Source organism: Onychomys torridus, chromosome 7, assembly GCF_903995425.1.
Source record: "Onychomys torridus chromosome 7, mOncTor1.1, whole genome shotgun sequence".
Taxonomy (NCBI): Eukaryota; Metazoa; Chordata; class Mammalia; order Rodentia; family Cricetidae; genus Onychomys; species Onychomys torridus.
This window is the reverse complement of record NC_050449.1, coordinates 16,623,295-16,646,385: the sequence shown is the minus strand read 5'-3', so window position 1 is coordinate 16,646,385 and position 23,091 is coordinate 16,623,295. Positions and strand designations below refer to the sequence as shown.

Sequence of the window (23,091 nt, the reverse complement as noted above, 5' to 3'; positions counted from 1 at the left end):
GGAGAACAGCTGGCAGTCTCTTAAAAAGTAAACATAAACTTACCACATGACCCAGCAATTCCACACCTAGGAATCTACCCAAGAAAAATGAAAACATATGTCCACACAAAACATGTTTGCAAATGTTCACATTATTCATCATAGCAAAAATGGACACACAAGTGTCAACCAATTAGTGGATGGGTAAACAAAATATGGTCTATTCATACAATGGAACACTACGCAGTAGTAAGAAGAACAAGTTCTTGGTACACACCACACATGGATGAACCTCGTAACATGCTATACAATGGTGCTCCGATTCCATTTGCAGCATGTCCACAAATGGTTAACCTAGAGAAGGACAGCAGATTCGTGAGCGGGGTGTGAGGGTGCACTGCTGTAACCCCGGCAGTTAGAGGTTAGTTTGAACTTAGCCTGGGCTATGAAGGGAGGCTCATAAAACAAGAAATAAAAAACAAAAAACAAAACAAAACAAAAAACCAGTTCTGTGGCTTGCTGGGGCAAGAGGGGAAGGAAAGACAACCAGAGAAAGACAGCTCAAGGGCTGCTTTCTGGTTAACCAAAGCACTCTAACCCTGGTGTGAGGGGCTGATTCACAGTCCCGTGTGTTCACTAAGAAACTGGACTTCAATGAAGCTGTTTAATTAGAACAAAGTTCTCTGCTGGGCATGGTAGTGCACACCTATAACACTAGCATTCAGAAAGGCAGGAGGAATGTATGTCTGAGCTTCAAACCAGAATGTGCAAAAAGTAGCAAAACCCTATCTCAAACAGACAGACAGACAGACAAACAGGTTATATACATATACACCTAAAGCTGGAGACTCTTAAGATGGCCCTCAAGACTCTAGTGGACATGGAACCACAAGTCCTCTAACACCACAACTCAACAGGAAAAAGCTGAAGGAAATGGCGTGCCGTCCACCTAATGCTGTGTCGAGGGGAGGCCAACACAAAGCCCAGGGGCAAGGGCAGGAGGAGCCATCCAGAGGCACGAGCAGGAGAATCCTGGGTGGCTACTGCACATGGGGGGACATGCAGCGTGACCGTTAAAGTCACAGCACTGATAAAGAATGAACAAAGGCAGCACAGTGTTCAGAGAAGTGACGCTGAGCGCTTGAAATGAGGCCAGTGCGCCTGAGGAACCGAGTGACACCGGGTCAGCCCTAAATGGAAGCAGGCCGCAAGTCAGTGAGTCTCTGAAGCACCACCTTCAGCCAAGCCCGGGGTGTCTCGACTGCCCTTGCCATATCATGCCCGGCCAGCACACAGGGTGATGGACTCAAACAAAGTAGAAGGCCCAATAACAGGAAAGAGAAAGTGGCTTCTTACCTCCTCCTCCTCTTCGGAGCCACTTTCTTCACTATCTGACCGGGGAGCTACCTCATACCTAGGAAAACCAGCAATAATTAGATGCAGTGCTCCCTGCAAAGAACAGCTTTACTTTCCCTAGGGCCTGGCCTGGCCCTCAAATGCAAGCTAACCACCACAGCTGCCAAGTCCCAGGAAGGAGGCATCCAACTCACCCTGGGTTCATCTCAAGCCAGGCTTCCAGCTGCCCAGCTTTTGGAGCATCAGTGCCTGTGAGGATCTTGCCGCTCTCTACATGGATCACCTTCACAGGAAGGTCGCTCATCTGGCTCGTCTCATCCAGAGGCTAAAAGAAAGTGACTGTCATGACCCAAGGCTCCCCAACTCCCATCCTGAGATCCAAAAGAGGCCACTTAGAGATGGGAGACTGACACAGAAACGTAAGATTGAGGCCAGTGTGAATACACAGTATCAGAAAAGAAGAGGAGAGATAGCAGATCACTTTCAAAATTTTAAAGTAGGTGGGCATCAGCATGCGCCCTTGGTCCCAGTACTTCCTCCCAAGCATTCAGGAAAGCCAGAGCAGTGCATACTTGTTTCTTTAGGCTGTCCTCATAGAAGCATACTGCTGTGGTTATTCTCCTAGAGACGGCCATTCCAAGATTTTGTTTTTTGAGACAGGGTTTCTCTGTGTAGCTTTGCGCCTTTCCTATAACTCACTCTGGTAGCCCAGGCTGGCCTCGAACTCAGAGAGCCACTTGGTTCTGCCTCCCGAGTGCTGGGATTAAAGGCGTGTGCCACCAACGCCCGGTGTCCAAGGGATTTTATTTGGGATGTTGTCTTAGAATTTCTATTGCTATGCTAACAACAACCAAAAGCTACTTGGAGAGGGAAAAGGTTTATCACAGGTTGCCTATCACTGAGGGAATCTGGATAGGAACTTGGGCAGAAACTTGGGTGAAGCAAGTGATACAAAGACTGTGGAGGAATGCTGCTTACTGCTTGCTCCCCATGGTGTGCTCAGCCTGCCCAGGGGTGGCACCACCCACAATGGGCTGGCTTTCCTACATCAGTCATCACTGATAACAGCCCACAGGCTTGCCCACTGGACAATCTTAGGAAGGATTTCCTCCCTGAGCTCTCTTTCCTCAGATGACCTTAGCTGCTGTCATATGGACAAAGAATTAGCCAGCACAGATGTTCTCTTAGATCACTGTAAAAGCATATGGCTGGCATCTCACAGCGCACAGCCCCTTTGTGGAGGAGGTCTGTAGTGTTTATTTTTAGTGTGTGACACAAGGTCTTACTAGTTCAGGCTGGCAACCTGCCTGCTTCAGCCTCCTGCTTGAGCCTCCCTCTAGAGCACAGAGACTACAAGTGTAGCCGCTGGGCCTGAAGCGCACAGCCACTTACACTAGACCTCGAGGGGGCGGACTCAAGGCAGCAATCCTGCTTTGCACAACTGAGCTTCGGGAGCCCTGCTGAGCCGGCACTGCAGTGCTTCCTCATTAGAGTGCCGTGACAGACCGTGTCACTTGGTGCTTGCCCCCAGCCTCACTTACGCTTTTCAGTCCGTAGTCTGGGTGGGAACACCTGAGATAAGGGGCTGGAGAGGTGCTTCAGCAGTTGAGAGCACTGATTGCTCTTGTAGAGGACCTGGGTCCAATTCCTAGCACCAACATGGCTGCTATAATTCAAGTTCCAGAGGATCTGATGCCCTCTTCTAGGGTACTTCTGGGAGTACCAGGCACATACACAGTACACATACATACATGCAAGCAAAATACCCAAACACAAAGAATAAGCTAAAAAACAATTGAGGTAACTGAGACTCAGACTCACCCTAGGGCACTCTGATTCAAATATTAGGGTAGAGAAAGTATCAGACCCCAGCACTTTTAACCTTTTGTTGTTGTTTTTGAGACAGGGTTTCTCTGTGTAGTCCTGGCTGTCATGGAACTTCATTCTGTGGAAACCAGGCTGGCAGGAGGCAGAGGCACTTGGATCTCTAAGTTTGAGGCCAGCCTGGTCTACAGAGCAAGTTCCAGGATAGCCAGGACTAAACAAAGAAACCCTGTCTCAAGAAACCAAGAAGAAAAGGGAGGGAAAAAAAAAAAAAAGAGCTAAACACAGGCTGGAGAGATGGCTCAGAGGTTAAGAGCACTGGCTCTTCTTCCAAAGGTCCTGAGTTCAATTCAGAGCAACCATAGTGGCTCAAAACCATCTGTAATGAGATCTGGCGCCCTCTTCTGGCCTACAAGGACACATGCAGGCAAAACATTGTATGCATAATAAGTAAATCATTAAAAAAAAAAAAAAAAAAGAGCTAAACACACATAGTTGAGTTGGGCATGGGGTGGGCCTGTCATCCCAGCATTAGGGAGGCTAAGAAAGGCAGGAGTTCTGAGTTCAGGGCCAGCTTTGGCTACACAATAATTTCAAGATCAGCCTGGACTATATAACAAGAATGTACATTAAAAACAAGTGAGGCATAATAATGCCATGGATTATTATCCTGGGATCATTATTATTAGCACATAATTCCAGCACTTGGGAGGCAGAGGCAGTTGGATCTCTGTGAATCTGAGGCCAGTCTGGTCTACAGAGTTCAGGAACAGCCCAGGCTACATAGAAAGGTCCTAGCTTAAAAAGAAGAGTAGGGGAGCAAGCCAGGGGCCAGAGATGGCTCAGCACTTTAGACCATTTGTTGCTCTTGCAGAGGACCTGGGTTCAGTTCCCAGCACCCACATGGTAGCTCACAACTGTCTATAACTGCAGTTCTTAGGAATATGACATCTTTTTTGACCTCTGGGGAACCAGACATGTACTTGGTACACAGGTAAAACACTCATACACATGAAATAAAAATACTAACTAAAGAAACAAAATAAAATAAAAAAAGATGGGCCATGCGTGGTGGCCTACACCTTTAATCCCAGCACTCACTGGGCAAAATCAAGCAGATTTCTGTTAGTTTGAGGCCAGCTTAAGTCTACATGAATTTCATCCAGGCCAGCCAGTGTTACTCAGACCCTGTCTTGAAAAGACTAATAAATTAAAAAAAAAAAAAAAAAAAGTTAAGGGTAATGTAGTGGTCCATACCTCTACTGCCAGAACTCTGGAGTGGAAGACAAGATCAGAAGTTCCAGGTCATCTTTGGCCAGATATTTCAAGGCCAGCTTGGGCTAGATGAGACCAAGCCTCAACAGAAGAAAACAAGGGGGCCAGGGAGGAAGCATGTCAGCAGAGTGCTTGCCTCACAAGTGAGCCCTGGCACGCACTGGGAGGCACAGGAGGGTCCCAGGGGCTTTCTGGCCAGCAAAGCCGTCCTAATTGATCAGTTCTAGGTCAACTTAAAAAAACCCTTTCTCGACGGGGCAGTGGTGGCGCACACCTTTAATCCCAGCACTCGGGAGGCAGAGGCAGGTAGATCTCTGTGAGTTCGAGGCCAACCTGGTCTACAAAGGGAATTCCAGGAAAGGCGCAAAACTACATGGAGAAACCCTGTTTCGAAAAACAAAAACAAACAAACAAAAAATCTGCCTCAAAGGAAATGGAGGTTCTTAGGATGAGACTCAAAGCTGCCTTTTGGTCTACACATGTACACACACCTGCAAACACAGAAATGTGCAGGCATACATGTATAAAACAGAAAAAAACAAAAGAATCCAAAATAGAACATGATGCAGAAGTGTTCAGTGAGACAGATTTCTAACAGCTTTAAAACATAAATGTCTGCCAGGCAATAGTGGCACACACCTTTAATCCCAGCACTCTAGAGACAGGGCAGACAGTCGAAGCCAGCCTGGTCTACAGAGAGGGACAGCCTGGGCTGTTACAAAGAAAACCCCTGTCTCAGAAAACAAGAAACAAAAAAAAACAAACAAGAGAGAGAAAGAGAGAGAGGGAGAGAGAGAAATAAATGACAGGAAATTAACCTGATATCACCAGTCCAAACATGCAAACACAGTGAAACAAAAGGTTCTTTTTTTGTTTCTTTGTGTAGCCTTGGCTGTTCTGGAACAAGCTCTGTAGACCAGGCTGGCCTCCACCTCACAGAAACCCACCTGTTGAACCACCTCTACCAGTCTGTAATTATCTTCAAAGAGAATTGTCTGAGCACCATGGAAGGGAAGGTGGTGCAGGAGGCACTAAGGTCTTGTGCTCACAAACATGCACTAGGGCCCCAGTTCTCAACCTGAGAACCATGTCTCCTTTAATGGTCGCATGAGTTCACAGGGGTTGCCTAAGCCCATCAGAAAACACAGATATTTACATTATGATATATAACAGTAGCAAAATGACAGTTACAAAGCAGCAATGGGGGGTTGGGGATTTAGCTCAGTGGTAGAGGCCCTGGGTTCCGTCCTCAGCTCTGGGGGGAAAAAAAGTAGCAATGAAAATAATTTTATGGTTGAGCACAGAAGAACTGGGGGTTGCAGCATTAGGAAGGCTGAGAACCGCCAGGCAGCAGTGGCACACGCCTTTAATCCCAGCACTCGGGAGGCAGAGAGAGGCGGATCTCAGTGAGTTCGAGGCCAGCCTGGTCTACAGAGTGAGAGCAAGGACAGGCACCAAAACTACACCGAGAAACCCTGTCTCAAAAACCAAAAAAACCACTGCAGGAGTGGAACCTGAAATATTAAGCACACAGGGTTGTACTTTCAAGAAAAAGGATGAAAAACCTTCTTACCAGCACAGAAGCTGGAGTAAACATTCTTTCTAGCCTGGTGACCTTTTTGTGCTGTAGTAGCTAAAAATGTTTCCATCATCAGGCCCTCCCATTCCCAGACCCTTATAATAAATTTATTTTTCTCAGTCAATCTATAGAACTTTATTTTTATGGACTTTAAAAATAGTTTTGATAGTCATATCTGATCTATATTTAGCTTAATTTGTTCCTCAAAGAGATTTATGCATGATTTTCTGTGTATACAGGACTGAGTTAATCATAACCAGCATAAGTTGTAATTGTGCTATGCCTTTAATCCTAGCACTTGGGAGAGAGGCAGGCGGATCTCTGTGAGTTCGAGGCCGCCAGGTCTACAGAGTGAGTTCCAGGGACAGCCAGGGCTACACAGAGAAACCAGTAGGTTTTCACCTTTCCTGATGCCTGAATGTATCATCAGTGTTCTTGCCTGGAGAGTTTTTCCACAAAACACATGTCTTTCAAATAAGAGGGAGTAGCAACTTTTCAGGAGGCTTAAGACAGAACAAGGGGCATGTGACCTGACATGTTCCTCAGAGGCATGTTCATCAGGCAGGAACTAGCAGACAGCCTGAGGCCTGCATAGAAAACACCCAGGAGAGGTAGGGCTTCTATCTGGGAGTGACTGACATTGTATTCACACAAATATAATTCACACAATTACATTTTTGTAATTGCTTTTTGTAAAACAGGATACTGTATAGCCCAAGGCCTTGAACTTCCAGTGATCTTTCACTTCTGACCTCACACATGCCAGAGGCAGGTGACACCACATCTACCTTCTGGACTCTTTTTCCCCCCCTCCACTGTATACTCCTTTTTCCTCCACCTGCACTGAGTGCTGGAATATAGTTCACTGGTGGACAGGTTATCTACCCTGCACAAGGCGATGGGTTTGATCCACTGCCACCCCACCCCCCAACACACAAAAGATGCATGAGACTACCTGCCTGTAGGAATGGAAACAGTGTGGATAGCATGCCTTGTCTCAAAATGAGCAATGCTGTCTGCTGACTTTCTGGAACCACTAACTAAGCACATGAATGAACTCAGTGAATGCAGAAATCAGCAAGAAGACACAAGGAGAGTCAAAAAACAAACTTGGAAACACACTCCCCAACCAAAGATCTGAAAACAAAGGCTGAAGACTAGGCAAACAGACTTCCTACCAACAGTACTGGACAGGTAGTCAGAATAGATGGTCTGTGTGTGGTAAATCTAGGCTGGTAGGAGTGAGACTAATGATTTTAGGAAGAAGGCCGAAGGGGAGCTGGGTGAGAAATGAAGACATCATCTGAATGCAACAGCACATGCCTGCAGTCCAAGCTGCCTAGAAAATGCCTGATGCACATGTCAGGGCAGGTGTGTGCATAAACACACAGAGATAAATGAAATCTTTAAAAGAGACTTATTTTGGCTGGGCAGTGGTGGCACACGACTTTAATCCCAGCGCTTGGGAGGCAGAGGCAGGCGGATCTCTGTGAGTTCGAGGCCAGCCTGATCTACAGAGCGAGTTGCAGGAAAGACGCAAAGCTACACAGAGAGAACCTGTCTCGAAAAAAAGGAAAAAAAAAACAAAAACAAAAAACCAAAATAACAACAACAACAACAAACTACAAAATTAAAAAAAAAAAAAAAAAAGACTTGTTTTATTTTTCAAGACAAAGTTTCCTGTGTGGCCCTGACTGTCCTGGGACTCACTCTGAAGACCAAGGTGGCCTCAAACTCAAGAATCCAACTGCCTCTGCCTCCCAAGTGCTGGATTAAAGGTGTGCGGTACCACAACCCGACTTTGAAGTATTACAAAAAGAACTAAGTGGAAGCAAGACAATCCAAAGTGGAAGTTCAGCCCTGGGCCAGCAAGATGACTTGGTGGGTAAAGGGCTCGTCATGAAGAAGGCCTGAGCACCCACCCTCACAAGGAGGAAGAAATCCACAGCACCAGCAGCACCCCACTGAAGAGACAAAGCGTGATTTCAAAGAGAAAGCCCACTTCTCACCTCACCGTCTGGTCCAATAGCAGGTGTCTGTCCTTCAGCATTTTCTGCCTTCTGCAAATAGAGAGACAAGGTCAGCTCGGCCTTACAGGCCAGGCCACTAAGTACAGCGCCAGGCCAATTACAGGGCTGCCTGCTCCAGTCAGGCCCAGCAAACCTTCTTTTTCTTCTTCTTCTTCTTCTCCTTGGCGACCTGAGCAGCTTTGTGCTGCCGCACCAGCTCTGTGAGGTTGGCTACATACTCGTCTGTCTGCTGCAGGAGGTAGGCCAGGCGTTTGTCCTTCTTCTGGTCGATGAGCTTGCGGTAGCCCTCCTCGTCTTCAGCCTGTAAAACCAAGGCAGGATGGGACATAGGCCTTAGGGGTGCACACCCGACGATTGTAGAAGCTCATAAATGACTGCTGCTGCACCCTGCCCTGACCCCCATGCTGGACTTGGAGGGAACTGCCAGACAATACAGCTCCGGCCATGAACCATTCACAGAGGGCATAAATGAGTTTTAGACTCCCTGTCCAAAAAACACAGCACAAATCCCAACCTTCTTATCTGATCTGGGCCCTATGGCCACAAATCTCAATCCACTTTCTCTCTACCTGATCTAGGCCCATCTCCATAAATCTCAGCTTGGACAAATATCCTTTTATGAACGCACAGGAGCATGGACAGGACGAGGTAGAACACGACTGTAATCCCAGCACTTGAAGGCAGCAGCAGGAGGATCTGAATTCAAGCCCAGCCTGCTTTATGTAAAGGAGGCTAGCCAGGGTTATAATGAATTCTTGTTTCAAATAAAACAAAAACTACAAAACATCAGAAAAGTTCCCCTGGGTACTCTTTCCATTATCTATTTCCTTCCTGATGGCCTGCAAGCCCCACGTGACCCAATTTTGCAAGCTCTTGGAGCCGGTGTCTTGTTCTTGAGATTCTAGGGCCTCAGTGGTGACTGGCTATACTGTGTGTGTCCTGCTTCCTTGACCCTCTCCTCTCTTCCTGGACTCCTTCCGTTCTTCTTCCCCACAGCCCTCTATACTGTGCAGCAGACCCTCCCTCAGCTGCTCCAAGTCTGTCCCTCAGCTGCCCAGCCCCAGCCCTGCCTCAAATGTCTCTACCCAGTACTATTATGTCTGCTTTGTTCCCTCCAGGGCAAGCATGAGCCCCAGGGAGACAGGAATCATTCTGCTCCCCTCTGTGTCCCCAGAGCAGCTAACAACCAGTCCAGCTGGACTCATCTTCATTTCATTGTACCTTCCATGGCTCTTATGGGGCCCAGAGAACTCAGAGCTACCCTGCCCTAACAGTTAGAAGGAATACAGGTGAAGAAGGCCTAGACCTCTGCCTCCCAAGTCCATGTGGCTCTCCCTTCAGCTCTACTTCTAAGCCAAGCCACAGAGCACCTAACTGTAATTCTGGGTGAATAACCCAGAATTTGCTATACCCAGGGCTGGCAAGTGACCAAAAACCAAAAAACTGGGTGTACCATAAGCCTCCGCATTCGCTCCTTCTCAATACGCTCATTTTCTTTCTTCTGCTCCCGCTCCGTATTTGCATGGTAGGTGGCCACAGCCTTGGTGAGTTTCTGGAGTTTGCCTGTGACTGATCTGTGATACTCCCTGAAGTCCTTGGCATGCTGCAGGATGCTGTTGAGGTACTCCTGCAGAGAGACATCGTGGAGGGGTGGCTAAGTTCCAGATCGGTAAGACACAACAACTATACCCACGGCTAGGAGTGTCTAAAACTGGCTCAGTGGCAGAGCACTTCTCTAACACACACGGAGCTCTAGGGTTCCATCGCTGGCACCTCACAGAAAATGGAGGGGATTCCGTCCATATAATAAGGCTACCATGCCAGGCTATGGTGGCGCACACCTTTAATCCCAGCACTTGGGAGGCAGAGGCAGGCGGATCTTTATGAGTTCGAGGCCAGCCTGGGCTACAGAGTGAGTTCCAGGAAAGGTGCAAAGCTACACAGAGAAACCCCGTCTCGAAAAACAAAACAAACCAAAAAATAAATAAATAAATAAAAATAAGGCTGCCATGATCAACACAGCCTATGACAAAATTTGCTGCTGGGCCCTGTGCAATGACAGGGGCCCTTGGACACAACAGGTGGGTGTACCAAGTGGACCACCTCCCTACCCTCCCCAACCCCCACTGTGAGGGAGGGGTTAGACACAGGGTCTCACTACACAGCCCTGGCTGTCCTGGAACTCACTGTGTGGACCAGACTAGCCTAGGACTCAGAGAACAACCTGCCTCGACCATGGGTGGTGGGATCAAGGGCATGTGCCCAAGTGAACCTCTTGCCGGGGACAACTAGACACTGTAAAGCAAGTTCCAAACATGCTCCCACCCTTTGCTCAGTTGTGCCCCTTCAAGGAACTTATCCTGATACAGTAGTGACTGCCAGGGCAACTGTTAATTCTGAAATGTGAAAAACTAGCTGCATAGCTGTGTGCAGTGTGGTATAGTCCTGTAATGCCAGCACTTGGGAGGTAGAGGTGAGAGGATCACTGAGTTCTAAGCCATCCTGGACTAAAAAAGAACCTGCCTCAAGAAAGCAAAAGTAGTTATGGTCTGTGTCCCAATAGGGACACAATGACAAGATTCCTAGGAAACTGGGAGATACTCCACAGAGGAAGCACAGATCAATGTCTCTAGATTTTACTGAAAGGGTGGGTAGTTAACTTTTACCCACTGAGCCATCTTGACAGCCCAGGTATTTTAACTTATCATTAATACACACACATAAAGAAGCTGGAATGGTAAATACCAAAACATTAACCATGGTTAACACTGAGCACAGACTTTAAATTTGCTTATGTGTGGTACTGGAAATTGAACCTATGGCCGTGTGGTATGTGCTGGGAAAGCACTCTATCAAGTGAGCTATACCTTGGGCTCAGATTGCCCTTAAATCTGTGATACTTCTGAGTACAAGGATTACAAACCTACACCATGGTCATCATCCTGGTATAGTCATTGTTTTAAAAATGTAGAAACTATGAATGAGCAACCAAGGCCATCATGGTGGTCCATACAGGAGCTGAGGTAGGAGGATTGCTGAGTTTGAGGCCAGTCTGGGTTACACAGAGAGTACCAACCACAGTCAAGGCTACACAGGAAGACTCTGTTTCAAAATTAAATAAACAAACAAGGCTGGAAGATGACTCAGCACTTGTTGCTCTTGCAGAGGACCTGGGTTCAACTCTGAGAACCCACATGGTGGCTAAGAACCATGTGTAACTCCAATCCCAGGGGATATGATGCTCTCCTCTTCTCATCTCCTTGGGTACCTACCAGGCATGCATGTAATGGGCATATATGCAGGTACAATAAATATGCATAATACACAACAAAACAAATGAGCAGACTGGATTCATCCGCAAGCCTACTGGACTGTAGATTTTCATTTCCTTGAAGGACTTTGTAATAATCGAGGTCAGTCTTCTGTGGTTTTCCCTTTGCTCAGAGCAAAAGCACAAACACTCCACATCCAGCAGGGTCCTCACTCACTTTCTCTAGTGAATCCTATGACTCACTTTGCTAGCTGCCCTGATCCTTGAAGCCCATTCCAGTCCCAGGGCCACTGCCCCTCCTCAGTCAGCAAGCCGGTTCAAGTCTCTCTGCTGTCTCCTCTCATGAAAACCTCAATGGCCCCTTTGGCCTGAGGTGGTTCCTTTTCTGTCCTTACCCTCTTCTCCCGCCTCCTTCCTGCCCAGTATGACCACTGCTCATCTTCTCTTACTGTCTGGCCTGTGGACTGGCACACTGCTGTGCCCAGGGCACTCTTAGCTGACCCAGCGGCAGACTGGCCAGCAGAGGGCACCCTGCAAGGTGCTATAGCAGACGGACCTGGTGCTTCTGGCGGCGCTTACGCTCCTGCTCAATCTTCTGCTGCTTCTCCAGCTTCTCAGTGATTCGGGCCTCCCGAAGTGACTGCCGTTTGCTGCGCTTATAGGCCTTGGCATTGAGGGCTGTCTCTAGGGCTGTGTCTCTGCGCATGCACACCACCACCTCCTGGCGCAGCTTTAGGGTAGAAAAGGAGATGCTGGCATCAGGCATGATGGGTTTGTGATGCCTGTGGTGATGCTTACAAGGGATGAGCACATGCCAGGCAGATGCTGGCCCAACAAACTGCCTGGAATGCACAGGACACCTGGGGGGCACCACAGGTGAGACAATGCTAAGAGCAGAACACGAAAGATCTGGACTTTCCCACAGCCACACATACAGTTCCTGGGGGATGTATGTGTAACAGAACCCTCAGGAAGAGACTCAGGCCTCCTGCCTTCCAGCTGCCAACTGCAACCTCAGGAGCCCATACCTGTGTATGCACAGGATATCCATCGACAGCTCTTGCTGCAGTATGGGCCATGATGGTGAACTAACCATCCTGGGATCCTGATAGCCCCAACCACACAGGTATCTCAGGTAACCTCCCTCAAAGCATTCTCAGAACTCAGCATCCCCACTGTCAGAAAAGGTCTCATGAGCCCAGAGTTGAGGCCACCAGACACACCTGCCTCTGGAAGTTCAGCAACCTAAGGGCCTTGAGTTCGATGGTTGCTTTGGTTCGCAGGTCCCCAGCCAGGGACCCAGGGAGATTTTCAAGTTCCTGAATTCGGTGTGCGATTCGAGCCTGCAGCCTGGGCAGAGACAGGAAAAGGACAGACAAGTGGTGAGGACTATCAGTCTGCAGGAAGTCACCTGGTCTTTAAACTGGAGTCTGTAAAGGATCTACCCTCAGAGGAGGCAGACCCAGTCCAGATGTAAAGAGAGATGACGCCTCAGAACAGAGGCGAGCGGCCTTCAGAGTGCTCTTGAGAACAGGCTTGCTGGGACTACACAGCAAGCCCAAGACCTGACGGTGACTGTCCTCATCAATTTTTATTGCCAAGTTGACACAACCTTGAATCACCTGGAAAGACGAAACCTCAACTGGAAAACCCCTCACCAGATGGGCCAGCCCACTGTGGGCAGCAGCATCCTTGAAAAGGCAGGTCTGAGCTACGTAAGAAAGCTAGCTGAGCATGAGCTGGAGAACAGGCCAGTAAGCAGTGTTCCTTCCTCCAGTCTCTGGTTCAGGTCCTGCTTGAGTTCCTACCCTTACTTCCTCCATTAACGGACTCTTACTTGGAAGTCTATGGGGAAATAAACGCTTTCCTCTCTAAGTTGCTTTAGTCAGTACTTTACCCCAGCAATAGAAAAGCAAACCAGATCAGTGACTTAGCTAAGTGCTAATCCCATGTGGGCAATGAAAGCTGTGACATCAGGCAATCCAGCCTCACCATGAGACGCACGACTGGGGGAATCTACTTAGCCCACGGGCATGCATGTTTTGTCTATAGGTTAAGGAGATGCTACCCTCTCCTGATAACCCTAGGCGGGAAAAGCCCCCTACTCTATCTTTTCATACTTATTCACACTGCACCTACTATGTGCCAGGGCAGTTTTCTCATGGAGTCTTAGCACTGAACAGGGGCCAAAATGCTGCCCTTCTCTTGTGGCTCAGTCTCATTACAGGAATAGCTCTACAGGAATAAAGCAGGAAGCACTGGCAGCAGTGCCCGAGCACCAAGTGCAAGGCAGAAAGGAGCAGGACCATGCACCTCAGCAGTGAGGCCGGGACGCCACAGCATGTGCACAGCCTGCGCAAAGGCTCTGGGACAGGAACGAGCCTAAGAAAGAGTTGAAAACCCTTCCCCGAAACCTGGCAATCAGCACTGGCAGTGCAGCACTTGGGTGCTCACCTATACTCTCGCTCCTGTAGGATCTCCACAGGGTCCAGGCCCCGGGGCTTCTGGATCGGGGTGATGCGGCTCTGCTTCTGGTGCAGGGGCACCAATGGAGCAGGCTGGGCCGGCTGCCCTGGGGACTGTGTTTGTGGTGGCATCACAGGTGAGGCAGCAGGTGGGACAGCAGGAGGTGCAGGTGAAGGGCGGCCTGTTGGTTGGGGGGGAATCAGCTTCTGTGGGGTGCTTGTGGGGGCAGCAGCATTGGCCATGGGTCCTGGAGAGGCAAGCGGGATATGCTGCTTGAACTCTGGGGCCACAGGACTGCCCTTCCAGCCCTCCCACTTCTCACCCAGACCAGAACACAGACACTCCCATCCTCCAGCACAGTTCTCCGACACTTCACGTGGAGGCCCACAAAGGTCTCCTAGTGAGAGCTGAGCTTGCTTTACCCAGCAGAGCTACATTAGAGGACTGCTTGACCATGTGCACAGTTCCTAAGTGATTGGAAGGGTCTACACTTGGCTGAGCTAGGGGAGGTCTTTTGCTTTACTCCTTGGCATTCCTTTAGAAGAAACAGGAGGAGCCAGTGGATACTGACCCAGGCCCTCCCGAGGTTGTCCTGTGTTTCTATCTGTTTCTCTCCCCTCTATCCTCCTAATATTTCTTATCCCTCTCTCCTCAAGAGTACCCTGTCATAAAATGCGGGAGCCAGTCTCCTCGCTGGGCTCCTACAACCTCTGACTTAACCACCCAGCGTTTGGTTTCCTGTGCTTGGTTTCACAGGGACACACGTTCCCGTCTTTCTTCTAAAGCTGTTCACTGCTTCCCTTTAGCAGCTTCATCTCTGCCATTTCAATTACCCTTGGCCAATGGTAGTCTAAAAAAATTAAATGAAAAAAAAAAATGGAATAAACAATTGCTAGGTTTCAACTGCATGCTGTTCTGAATAACTACACCCAAATTCTACCTCTGAATCATTCACCGCTTCCTTGCAGCATTATCACAGAAGCAGGTACAATACACACTGTCCTGAGCACGTTCCCGCTTACTCTATCATGTCTGATGTTTTACTGTTTAGCTCTTGTTACTCTGTTTGATGAACGGAAGAAACTTCACCACAGATAGTGTGTAAAGAAAACACACAGTGTATGTGGGATTTGCTGTTATTTGCATGTCAGATATCCACTGAGGGTCTTGGATAGTTTCCCTCTCAGATGAAGAGAATGACTGTATTCCATATCCAAACAAACCAGATTTTAATATACAACAGTCCACCTCAGACCTCAAGAGAGCAGGCAGGGTCCACTGTCCCAACCCAAACATAGAACTTGAAATAACCAACTACTTTCCAGAGACATTTCAGAGATGACAGGGCCAAGGCCACATACAATCAGCAGAGGTACCTACCTCCCCTGGGATTGCTCTCTAGAGAGAAGGAAACCATGCTGGACACCCTCGTCCCCCTAAGCTTGGAAGTACCTTGTCCTAAGCAAGCTTGTCTGTGGTCACAGTTATAGCCAGCCATTCTCCTTGAGTCCCATAGTAGACACATTTCCTGCCTTCCTCCTCTGACTAGTGTAAGGAGACTGCAGAACAATCCCCACCCACAGGACAAGGATAGGAAGTACTCTGCTAACCCCAGCTGAACCTCACAGAAAAGCCCGAGGCTTCTTCTGGGGTAAAGAAATGTAGCCAGTCTCTGGGGTCCAACATTGCTCAGGCTCACAACAGGAGATAGGGCATGCCACCAAGAGAAAAGAAACTTACCTTCAGGCCACGGCTTGGGAGGCCCTCCAGGGGGCTGACCAGGCATCCCGGGGGGCACACCTGAGGGTCCTGGGGGAGGCATGTTGGGCCCTCCCATACCTACATTCAAGGAAACAAAGCACCATAAATGTCACTGTGTTCAACCTGCTGGCCTTTGCTTATGTCAGCTCAAGGAACACATACAACCCACCACAAAAAAAGACTAAAGAGAAGGATAAAACCATTTAATTGACATAACCCCATCCATAACCACCACTGGTAGCTAGGGCTGCCTGCCACTATGACCCAGAGGCAGGGATGTAGGCCTTACCATGGGGCCTACTGTAATTTGGAGGGGCTTGTCCTGGACCTGGGCCAGGGCCAGGGCCAGAGCCAGGGCCAGGTCCGGTGGCAGACACTGAGGGTGGAGGTAGTGTTGGCATCTGCTGCTGCATTCCAGGCATTGGACGCTTGCCTTGCACGGCCATCTGCAGGTGGTCAGGCAATGGTTGGCCCCTGGCCAACATCTTATATGCCATTATCTGAGCTCTGAGTTGATGCAGCTGGTTCTGATTAAATGGGGTTGGGCCTCGGTTTTGCTGCCCCAAGGCCTGGGGGTCAGAACCATCTAATGGGGCCCCTCCTGGCCCAGAGGACATCTGGGGGCCTGAAGATGGGCCGCTGGCTGGGACAGGACTGGAGGCATGTTCAGAGCCACCCAGGGGTGAGGGGTAACCTGTAGGGAAGGAAAGAAGACTAATTCAGCAGTCACTTGGCAGCACATATATCTATGACTGCTAAGTTACATCCGTACCACCCAGCATCCCCAGACATAGTGACCACTCTCCTAAGTCAAACAAGAAGCACCAGCTCACCAGCCCACGTGGACAGGAGCTTGGATGGTTTCAGTAGGGTACAGATGATCAATGCAAAAGGTGAGACCTGCAAACCAAGCCCCTTCAAGCCTGGCCTTCAGTGGGGAAAACTTTCCCGTCATTCCTATGAGGTCGAAGATCTAGTACCTTGCTTGCTGCCCCTGGTGACAGGAAGGACTCCACATGTCACCTACTACATCAATCTCCTCATGTAGAAAATCCAACTTGCTTCACTGCAGTTTCTAGACCTCAGGCCCCACCATGCTGAGCCTGACCTCAAACACTATGCTGACCAGCCATCTCTGTCCCATCAGTGCAGACTCCCAGTACTACTCCAAGGCAAGAAGGCTGTACAGAACACCAGCCACACCTCATCAGGGAAGCCTCAGGCAAGCCCTCTCCACAGCTCAGCTGTCCTAGCTGCCCTCAGAATCCTCACTGAAGAAAGTAGATTTTGGGCTCCAGGTGCATGAACAACATGAGGCAGAAAGTAGCACACGACAGATCGTACCTTGTGAATGCTGGTCCATGGGACTAGGTGGGGGTCCCATACCTGTGTGGGCCCCGGACCGCATGCCCATCCCTTTCATCTGGTTGTACCGTGGGTCATCAGGCATTCCCTTCTCATGCATGGACTCCATAGGCTATGAGATGTACAAGGACACAGGTCAGTCAAGGACAGCAAGAAGAGGCAGCCCAACAAAGTACCACCAGGAAGACCACACAGAGGTCCACCCAAGGCGGCCAGAAGGCTAACTCTGAGGCACAGACACTACAGCTTCTGGGTGTCAGGACAAAGACACAAAATCAAGCTGCTGGAGAAGGTGACCACTGAAGCAATGGACAGCTGAAGTACGGAGCTGTCTTTTGGGCTAGTGAGAACCCACAAGGAAAGGACTCATGCCACAGCTCCTAGCAGGAATGTCCTGGCCCCTCGCTCCCTGTGCCAAAATGACTGGTCGCAAACCCAGGGCTAAAGTCCTCATCCTTGGAGAATATATATCAAAGGGACATGCAAAAAAATCTGCACATAAAGACTGGACATCAGCAAGATACCAGATAGCTCACTGTCCTGCCATTGAGCCAGAGCACAATAAAACAGGATCCTTGCATGTGGAGGGGAGGCTGGCGCATGGCGCCTTTGGGAGTGGGCATGCCTTCCAGGGCTATGGCTACAGTGGCTGGTGAGAGAGACACTGCTTGAGGGCTTTCTGTAAATCGGGCCCAGTTAACAAGCGTAACATGTAATGAAGCAGAGTGCCAAAGACACGGCTCAATACAGCCTTAACAAAGGAAGCTGGGAGGGGGGGGGGGAGCTTCCTGTGGAGCCACAGGTGTGTGCAGGCTCCCAAGACTGTTCATGCTGAGCAAGAAAGAGCCTTGCCCCCAGTATAGAAGAAGCTCCAGTACCTAGCAGGTTCCTGGCTACATGGTAGATTGCCAACAGGCACCTCGGGGGCAGTAGAACACGTGAGCAAGGCAGGAGAAGGAATACGGGGAGAGGGTGTGGCTGGTGTGCTGAAAGAGGCTACAAACCAGAAGGTGGGCGTGTGCAGGTGACCCACAGCTTCCTTCACAGGAGGACAGGGGCAAAACAAATGCTATACTAAGCTGACACAACAGGACTAGGGAGCCAGAGAAGGGGTTATCTGGAAGCAGAGCACAGCTGGCACAGAGGACAATCCAGACAGGGGTGAGACAGGCAAGTGAGGGCCTTCCTCATTTGAGGATGGGGAACACAACCCAAACCAGGACGCTTGCAGAGGTGTGTAAGCAAACCCAAGGACGACCCTTCAGAGAGAAGCCTTCTGCAGCCTCCAACTCTATCTTCTCACACCCTAGCCTCCACAGACCTGACAGCACTCTCAGCCAGCTCTAGAGGAGGACCAAGGCCGCAGGACAAGAGAGCGATTTGGTAGTCTTGCTGGCAAAAGCAATGCTGACGAATTTAAGTGGGAAGATGGCAGTCCAGAGTGTAAGTTCAGGAACAGACTGAGCAATCGGCAGTGCTTCAAGTATGCAGGCCACCAGTGCAGCCAGAGAAGCCTCCTCGGAGGAATTTGGAAATTCCTTGATTAACAAAAGAAAGCCTTGGCACACTGTTCCCAAACAAGGAATATGGGAAATGTAGGAGTAGGATGGCTGCTCAGCCTCCTGGCTCAGGACAACAGCCTGATTCCTTTGTTCACAGGAGCAGACCTAGGGTGGGATTCTGAACCAAACCAAGTTACCTTCACAAAGACCTGTCCTCTCTAGTCTAGGGAGGCTCCTGCAGCCTTGTATGGAACATCAAGGACCCAAACTGAGGCAAGTCTCAGGAACAGAGTACAGAGTGAGAGCATAGCATGCCTACCTTGTGCATTTGGTGCATGTTGTCCTGAGGATATCCTCCAGGCCCCTGGGTGGGCATGGGGTGTCCAGCCGAAGGAGGTCCTGGGCTGGGCCCCATCATGCTGTGGGCAGAGCCTGGTGAGGGGCCAGGGCTAGGGCCCAGCATTGCACCAGGTGAGGGGCCAGGGCCGGGGGAAGGGCCAGGCCGAGGAGTCCCACCCAGGGGTGGGTCTGGAGTAGACATCTTCACAGGAGCGGCAGGCAGTGGTCTCCTGCTGGAAAGAATACCTGGTCATCCTGGGATCTGGGACATAGGTTCAGTAAGTCAAGAACAGCAAAGGGCCCAAAGGCCAGTCAGAACCATCCAGCCTACAGTGCCCCACCTTGCAGGCCCTGTCCAAACCTCTGTTCCAAACCCTTCTTCTATTCCTTTTGGAGAAAACACTATATATAAGAGAAATCAGATCAGAAAGCAGGACATGATTGTGCAGGTTCATCTCCCCAGCGATAGGGAGGCAGAGGATCTCTGGTCTACATAACAAGTTCCAGGCCATCCAGGGCAAGTGGTTTTGGGTATTGTCCCAGCTTTATCTAAATATCACATGCTAGATAAAGTAAAAGACCGGTGAATCTGACCTTCTGAGTGTGATCAATAACCACACTTAAGAGACTACACTGATGTGATCAGAGGGAAAATATCCTCCCCTTGCATCCAAGATCAACTAGGTCCTGGGAGACTGTGGGTCATCTCTCAAATGTCCTTTTAACGGTGGGGAATCATCTGTTCTCTTATACATGAAGGTCATAGAGACAGACAGACATACAGACAAGAAAGAAAGATAAACACACACAAAATCAGTGAGCTCTAACCAGCATCTAGTCCACCAAGGAAGTCAGCACAGAGGGAAAATCCCCCTACTTCCAAGCAAAGCCACAATCAAGGCCTATGGCTTGTCGTCACACAAACAACTAGTAAAAGGAGAGCTGGAGGAGCCAGGGGTCCTCTCAGGGACCGCGACTCTTGAGGACCAGTGGTGTGGAATCATCCTTCTGTACACTGTCAATATGTAGTACTCTCCTTGGTTAATAAAGAACTGACTGGCCAGTAGCCAGGCAGGAAGTATAGGCAGGACAACCAAACTAAGGATGCTGAGATGAAGGGCAGGATCAGGAGTTGCCAGCAGACGCAGTGAGAAGATGAGCATGCCATACTTAGAAAAGGTACCAAGCCACATGGCAGAGTGTAGATAAGAAATATGGGTTCATTTAAATGTCAGAGTTAGCTAGCAACAAGCCTGAACTATTGGCCAAGCATTTAGATTTAATATTAAGACTCTGTGTTGCCGGGTGGTGGTGGCGCATGCCTTTTAATCCCAGCACTCAGGAGGCAGAGCCAGGTGGATCTCTGTGAGTTCAAGGCCAGCCTGGTCTACAGAGCAAGATCCAGGATAGGCACCAAAACTACACAGAGAAACCCTGTCCGGAAAACAAACAAACAAACAAACAAAGACTCCTACAGACCAGGTCCTTAACTGGCCTTGTTAGTACAAAAATGAAGTAAGTCTAGGAATGGTGACATACTTTTTTTGTTGTTGTTGGGTTTTTTTGTTGTTGTTGTTTTGTTTTGTTTTTTCGAGACAGGGTTTCTCTGTGTAGTTTTGAAGCCAGTCCTGGATCTCGCTCTGGAGACCAGGCTGGCCTCGAACTCACAGAGATCCACCTGGCTCTGCTTCCCAGGGAGTGCTGGAATTAAAGGCGTGCAACACTGCCGAGCATGAAACACACTTTTAATCCCAGCAGTAGGAGGCAGAGGCACATGAATCTCTGAGTTTGAGGCCAGCCTGATCTACACAGAGTTCCAGACCAGCCAGGGTGACTTAATGTCCCTGGTTCAAACAATAACAGCAGTAGCAGCAGCAGGAAGAGGAGGAGGAAGAAAGAAAGAAGAAAGAGAAAAATGCTGCCCAGATATAAGCCTTCAGACCTTGGCTCACTAAAACATCTACCCACAGCCAAGAGAGACAAGCCGGCTATTCTTTCAACCTGAAAGGTAAATGATGGCTAAACTTTCCTCTCCCTCTATGGAGGCCATCTGGAAGAAACATCATATGACTCTAGCCCCTCCACAGCTATCAAAGTGCCTGAAAGCCTATCTTGAGTTCATTACGAGAGATACCTTTGGTACCACAAACAAACTGGGAGCCAATGGATGAGAAGGCTACTGTGAGCCCATTAAGAAATTCTAACAGGGAGCGGGAGAGATGGCTCAGAAGTTTAGAGCACTAGTTCTCTTGCAGAAGACTGCAGTTTAATTCCCAGCACCCAATGGTAGTTCTTAACCATCCTTAACCAAGTTCCAGGGGATCTGATGCCCTCTTCCGACTTTCCTTGGGCACCATGCATGCACATGGTGCACAAACATACATGCAAGTAGACAAAACACACATATGCCTAAATCTTCTCTGTGTGGCTCCCTGGTTCCTGTCTGGCCTCATAACACTATTGCTCTTGTCTTTGCTCCCTCCTCTCACCCTTCTCCAGGCACCAGTCAAGAACTCCCCCTCCCTATACCTTGCTATTATAAAAGTGGATCTACCAATGCACTTCTGGAATCACTGACTGCCACTGCTGGGGTTTGAATTAAGTTATGTGAGGATATGATCAATTTGTGACATGGGCACAAGAACATCCGATTCTGGTATTTCTCAATAAGAGAATTTGGAATGCCAACAAATGTGAGAAGGAACATAGGAATGTCTACACCTTCCTCAACTTCTAGAGAATAGGTAGCATAAATGGTGTTCCCATAACCACAGATGTAACCTTGAACTTGCTGCTCTGTGAAGCAGGCTTCTCTGCTGACTATAACTCTGTTATCAGAGTCAGAATAACAAAAAGGAGTTTTATGCAAATTGCACTTCGGTGCTTGGTTGCCTTTTGAGTACCTGGTTTCCTGCTTCAGTTCTGGCTTGAATAGCCAATCTCTCCCAGCCACTCCCATTCACCTAGAAGATGTCAGATGGGCTGTCATCAAAATTTCCTAACAACAGTTAGGGCTGCTTCTTCAGAGGGTGGAGATGATGGAACAGGAGTGAAAACTTAGCCAGGCATATTAGGATAAAAAAGACCCCAAATAAAGTAACTAGTTTCTCTCTTGACTAAAAGCCATAAATGTCTTTGGGACCCTTAAAGCCCTCTCCTTGCCAGATTAGAGATACCACAAGTACTTTGGGTGCCCTGATCTCTGATCTGGTTCCTAAATGAAGGGCTGAAGCTATTGTGGAATATTCCTTTATTATGGGTGAAAATGTGTCTATCACTGTGACTGGTTTAATAAAATAAAGACCTTAGTGGCCATTAGCTAGGCAGAAGAGGTTGGGTGGAACTTCTGGGGACAGAGAGCTCTGGAAAGAAGAAAAGAAGAGTTGCCAGCAGACACAGAGGGGACAGACATTCAAGAAGAGAGGGAAAAGTCATGAGTCATGTGACAACACTTAGCTGAAGAGAAATGTGTTAATTTAAGTTATAAGACTTAATGGAACAGCCTAAGCTATAAACTAAGCTTTCATAATTAGTAAGTCTGTGTTGTTTTTTTGGGAGTTGGTGGCCCAAAGAAAGATCGGTCTACATACTTCTTGGAGCAGGGGAGGGCTAGAATAACAGTGGGGGCCTATTAACAGAAAACTCCTTCAGAGACTGATCAAAGGCTTGGAGAGACAGCTGAGCAGTTTCTAGCACTGGTTGCTCTTTCCAAAGGACCTGGGCTCAGTTCTTCACACTCACATGATGGTTCACAAGAATCTGTAACTCTAGTTCCAGGGGATCCAACACCCTGTTCCATCCTCCATGGACACCAGGCACATAGATGGTACATGAAGGACAAACAGCCATACACACAAAATAATAATTAGAAATGTCTAGTGAAGGGATTACCCCTGGAAAGACTTCTGAAAGTCAACATCTCTTACTGAGTTTGGAGAAGAGAATCCATATAAAATAGAGGATATTTGAGAAATGCAGTATTTTCATAGTTTTGTTTGTTTTTTAAATGTTTTTGAGGGTCTCACTATATAAACTAGAACTTACTTAGAACTCAGAAATCCAACTGGATTAAAGTCACATGCCACCACATCCACCCTATATAATATTCTTTAAAAAAGAAAGAAAGAAAAGAAATTCAATGCTCATGGTGTAACTGAGTGGAACAGCACATGAATAGCATAAAGTACTGGGTATACCCCAGGCCAATGAAAGACCCTGTCTCAAAGGTAAATGGCATTTCTAATGACACCCAGGGTTATCCTCTGGCCTCCATATGCACACACATGCATGAGTTGAATCCCCAGGACCCACCTGGTAGATTTCCTGTACCTCCACACACACTGT

The 23,091-nt window shown here is 48.6% G+C and overlaps 1 protein-coding gene across 10 annotated transcripts in view; it reads right to left on the bottom strand.

Moving 5' to 3' along the window:
* The window catches only part of Smarca4 (SWI/SNF related, matrix associated, actin dependent regulator of chromatin, subfamily a, member 4), a 97,521-nt gene that overhangs the window by 57,883 nt on the left and 16,547 nt on the right, over positions 1–23,091 (bottom strand). For 9 of the 10 annotated variants that reach the window (XM_036191704.1, XM_036191705.1, XM_036191701.1 and 6 more), the window contains exons 2-13: positions 18,728–18,977; positions 16,886–17,018; positions 15,831–16,235; positions 15,521–15,619; positions 13,769–14,027; positions 12,538–12,664; positions 11,871–12,044; positions 9,497–9,670; positions 8,177–8,344; positions 8,023–8,073; positions 1,530–1,660; positions 1,336–1,393 (exon numbers count right to left, since the gene is read on the bottom strand). In XM_036191704.1, the coding sequence (XP_036047597.1) occupies positions 1,336–1,393; positions 1,530–1,660; positions 8,023–8,073; positions 8,177–8,344; positions 9,497–9,670; positions 11,871–12,044; positions 12,538–12,664; positions 13,769–14,027; positions 15,521–15,619; positions 15,831–16,235; positions 16,886–17,018; positions 18,728–18,949 (2,001 nt within the window). In that variant the 5' untranslated portion in view covers positions 18,950–18,977. Of the gene's footprint in view, positions 1–1,335; positions 1,394–1,529; positions 1,661–8,022; positions 8,074–8,176; positions 8,345–9,496; positions 9,671–11,870; positions 12,045–12,537; positions 12,665–13,768; positions 14,028–15,520; positions 15,620–15,830; positions 16,236–16,885; positions 17,019–18,727; positions 18,981–23,091 lie in introns of all 10 variants that reach the window. The other variant, XM_036191703.1, reaches the window with a different exon arrangement.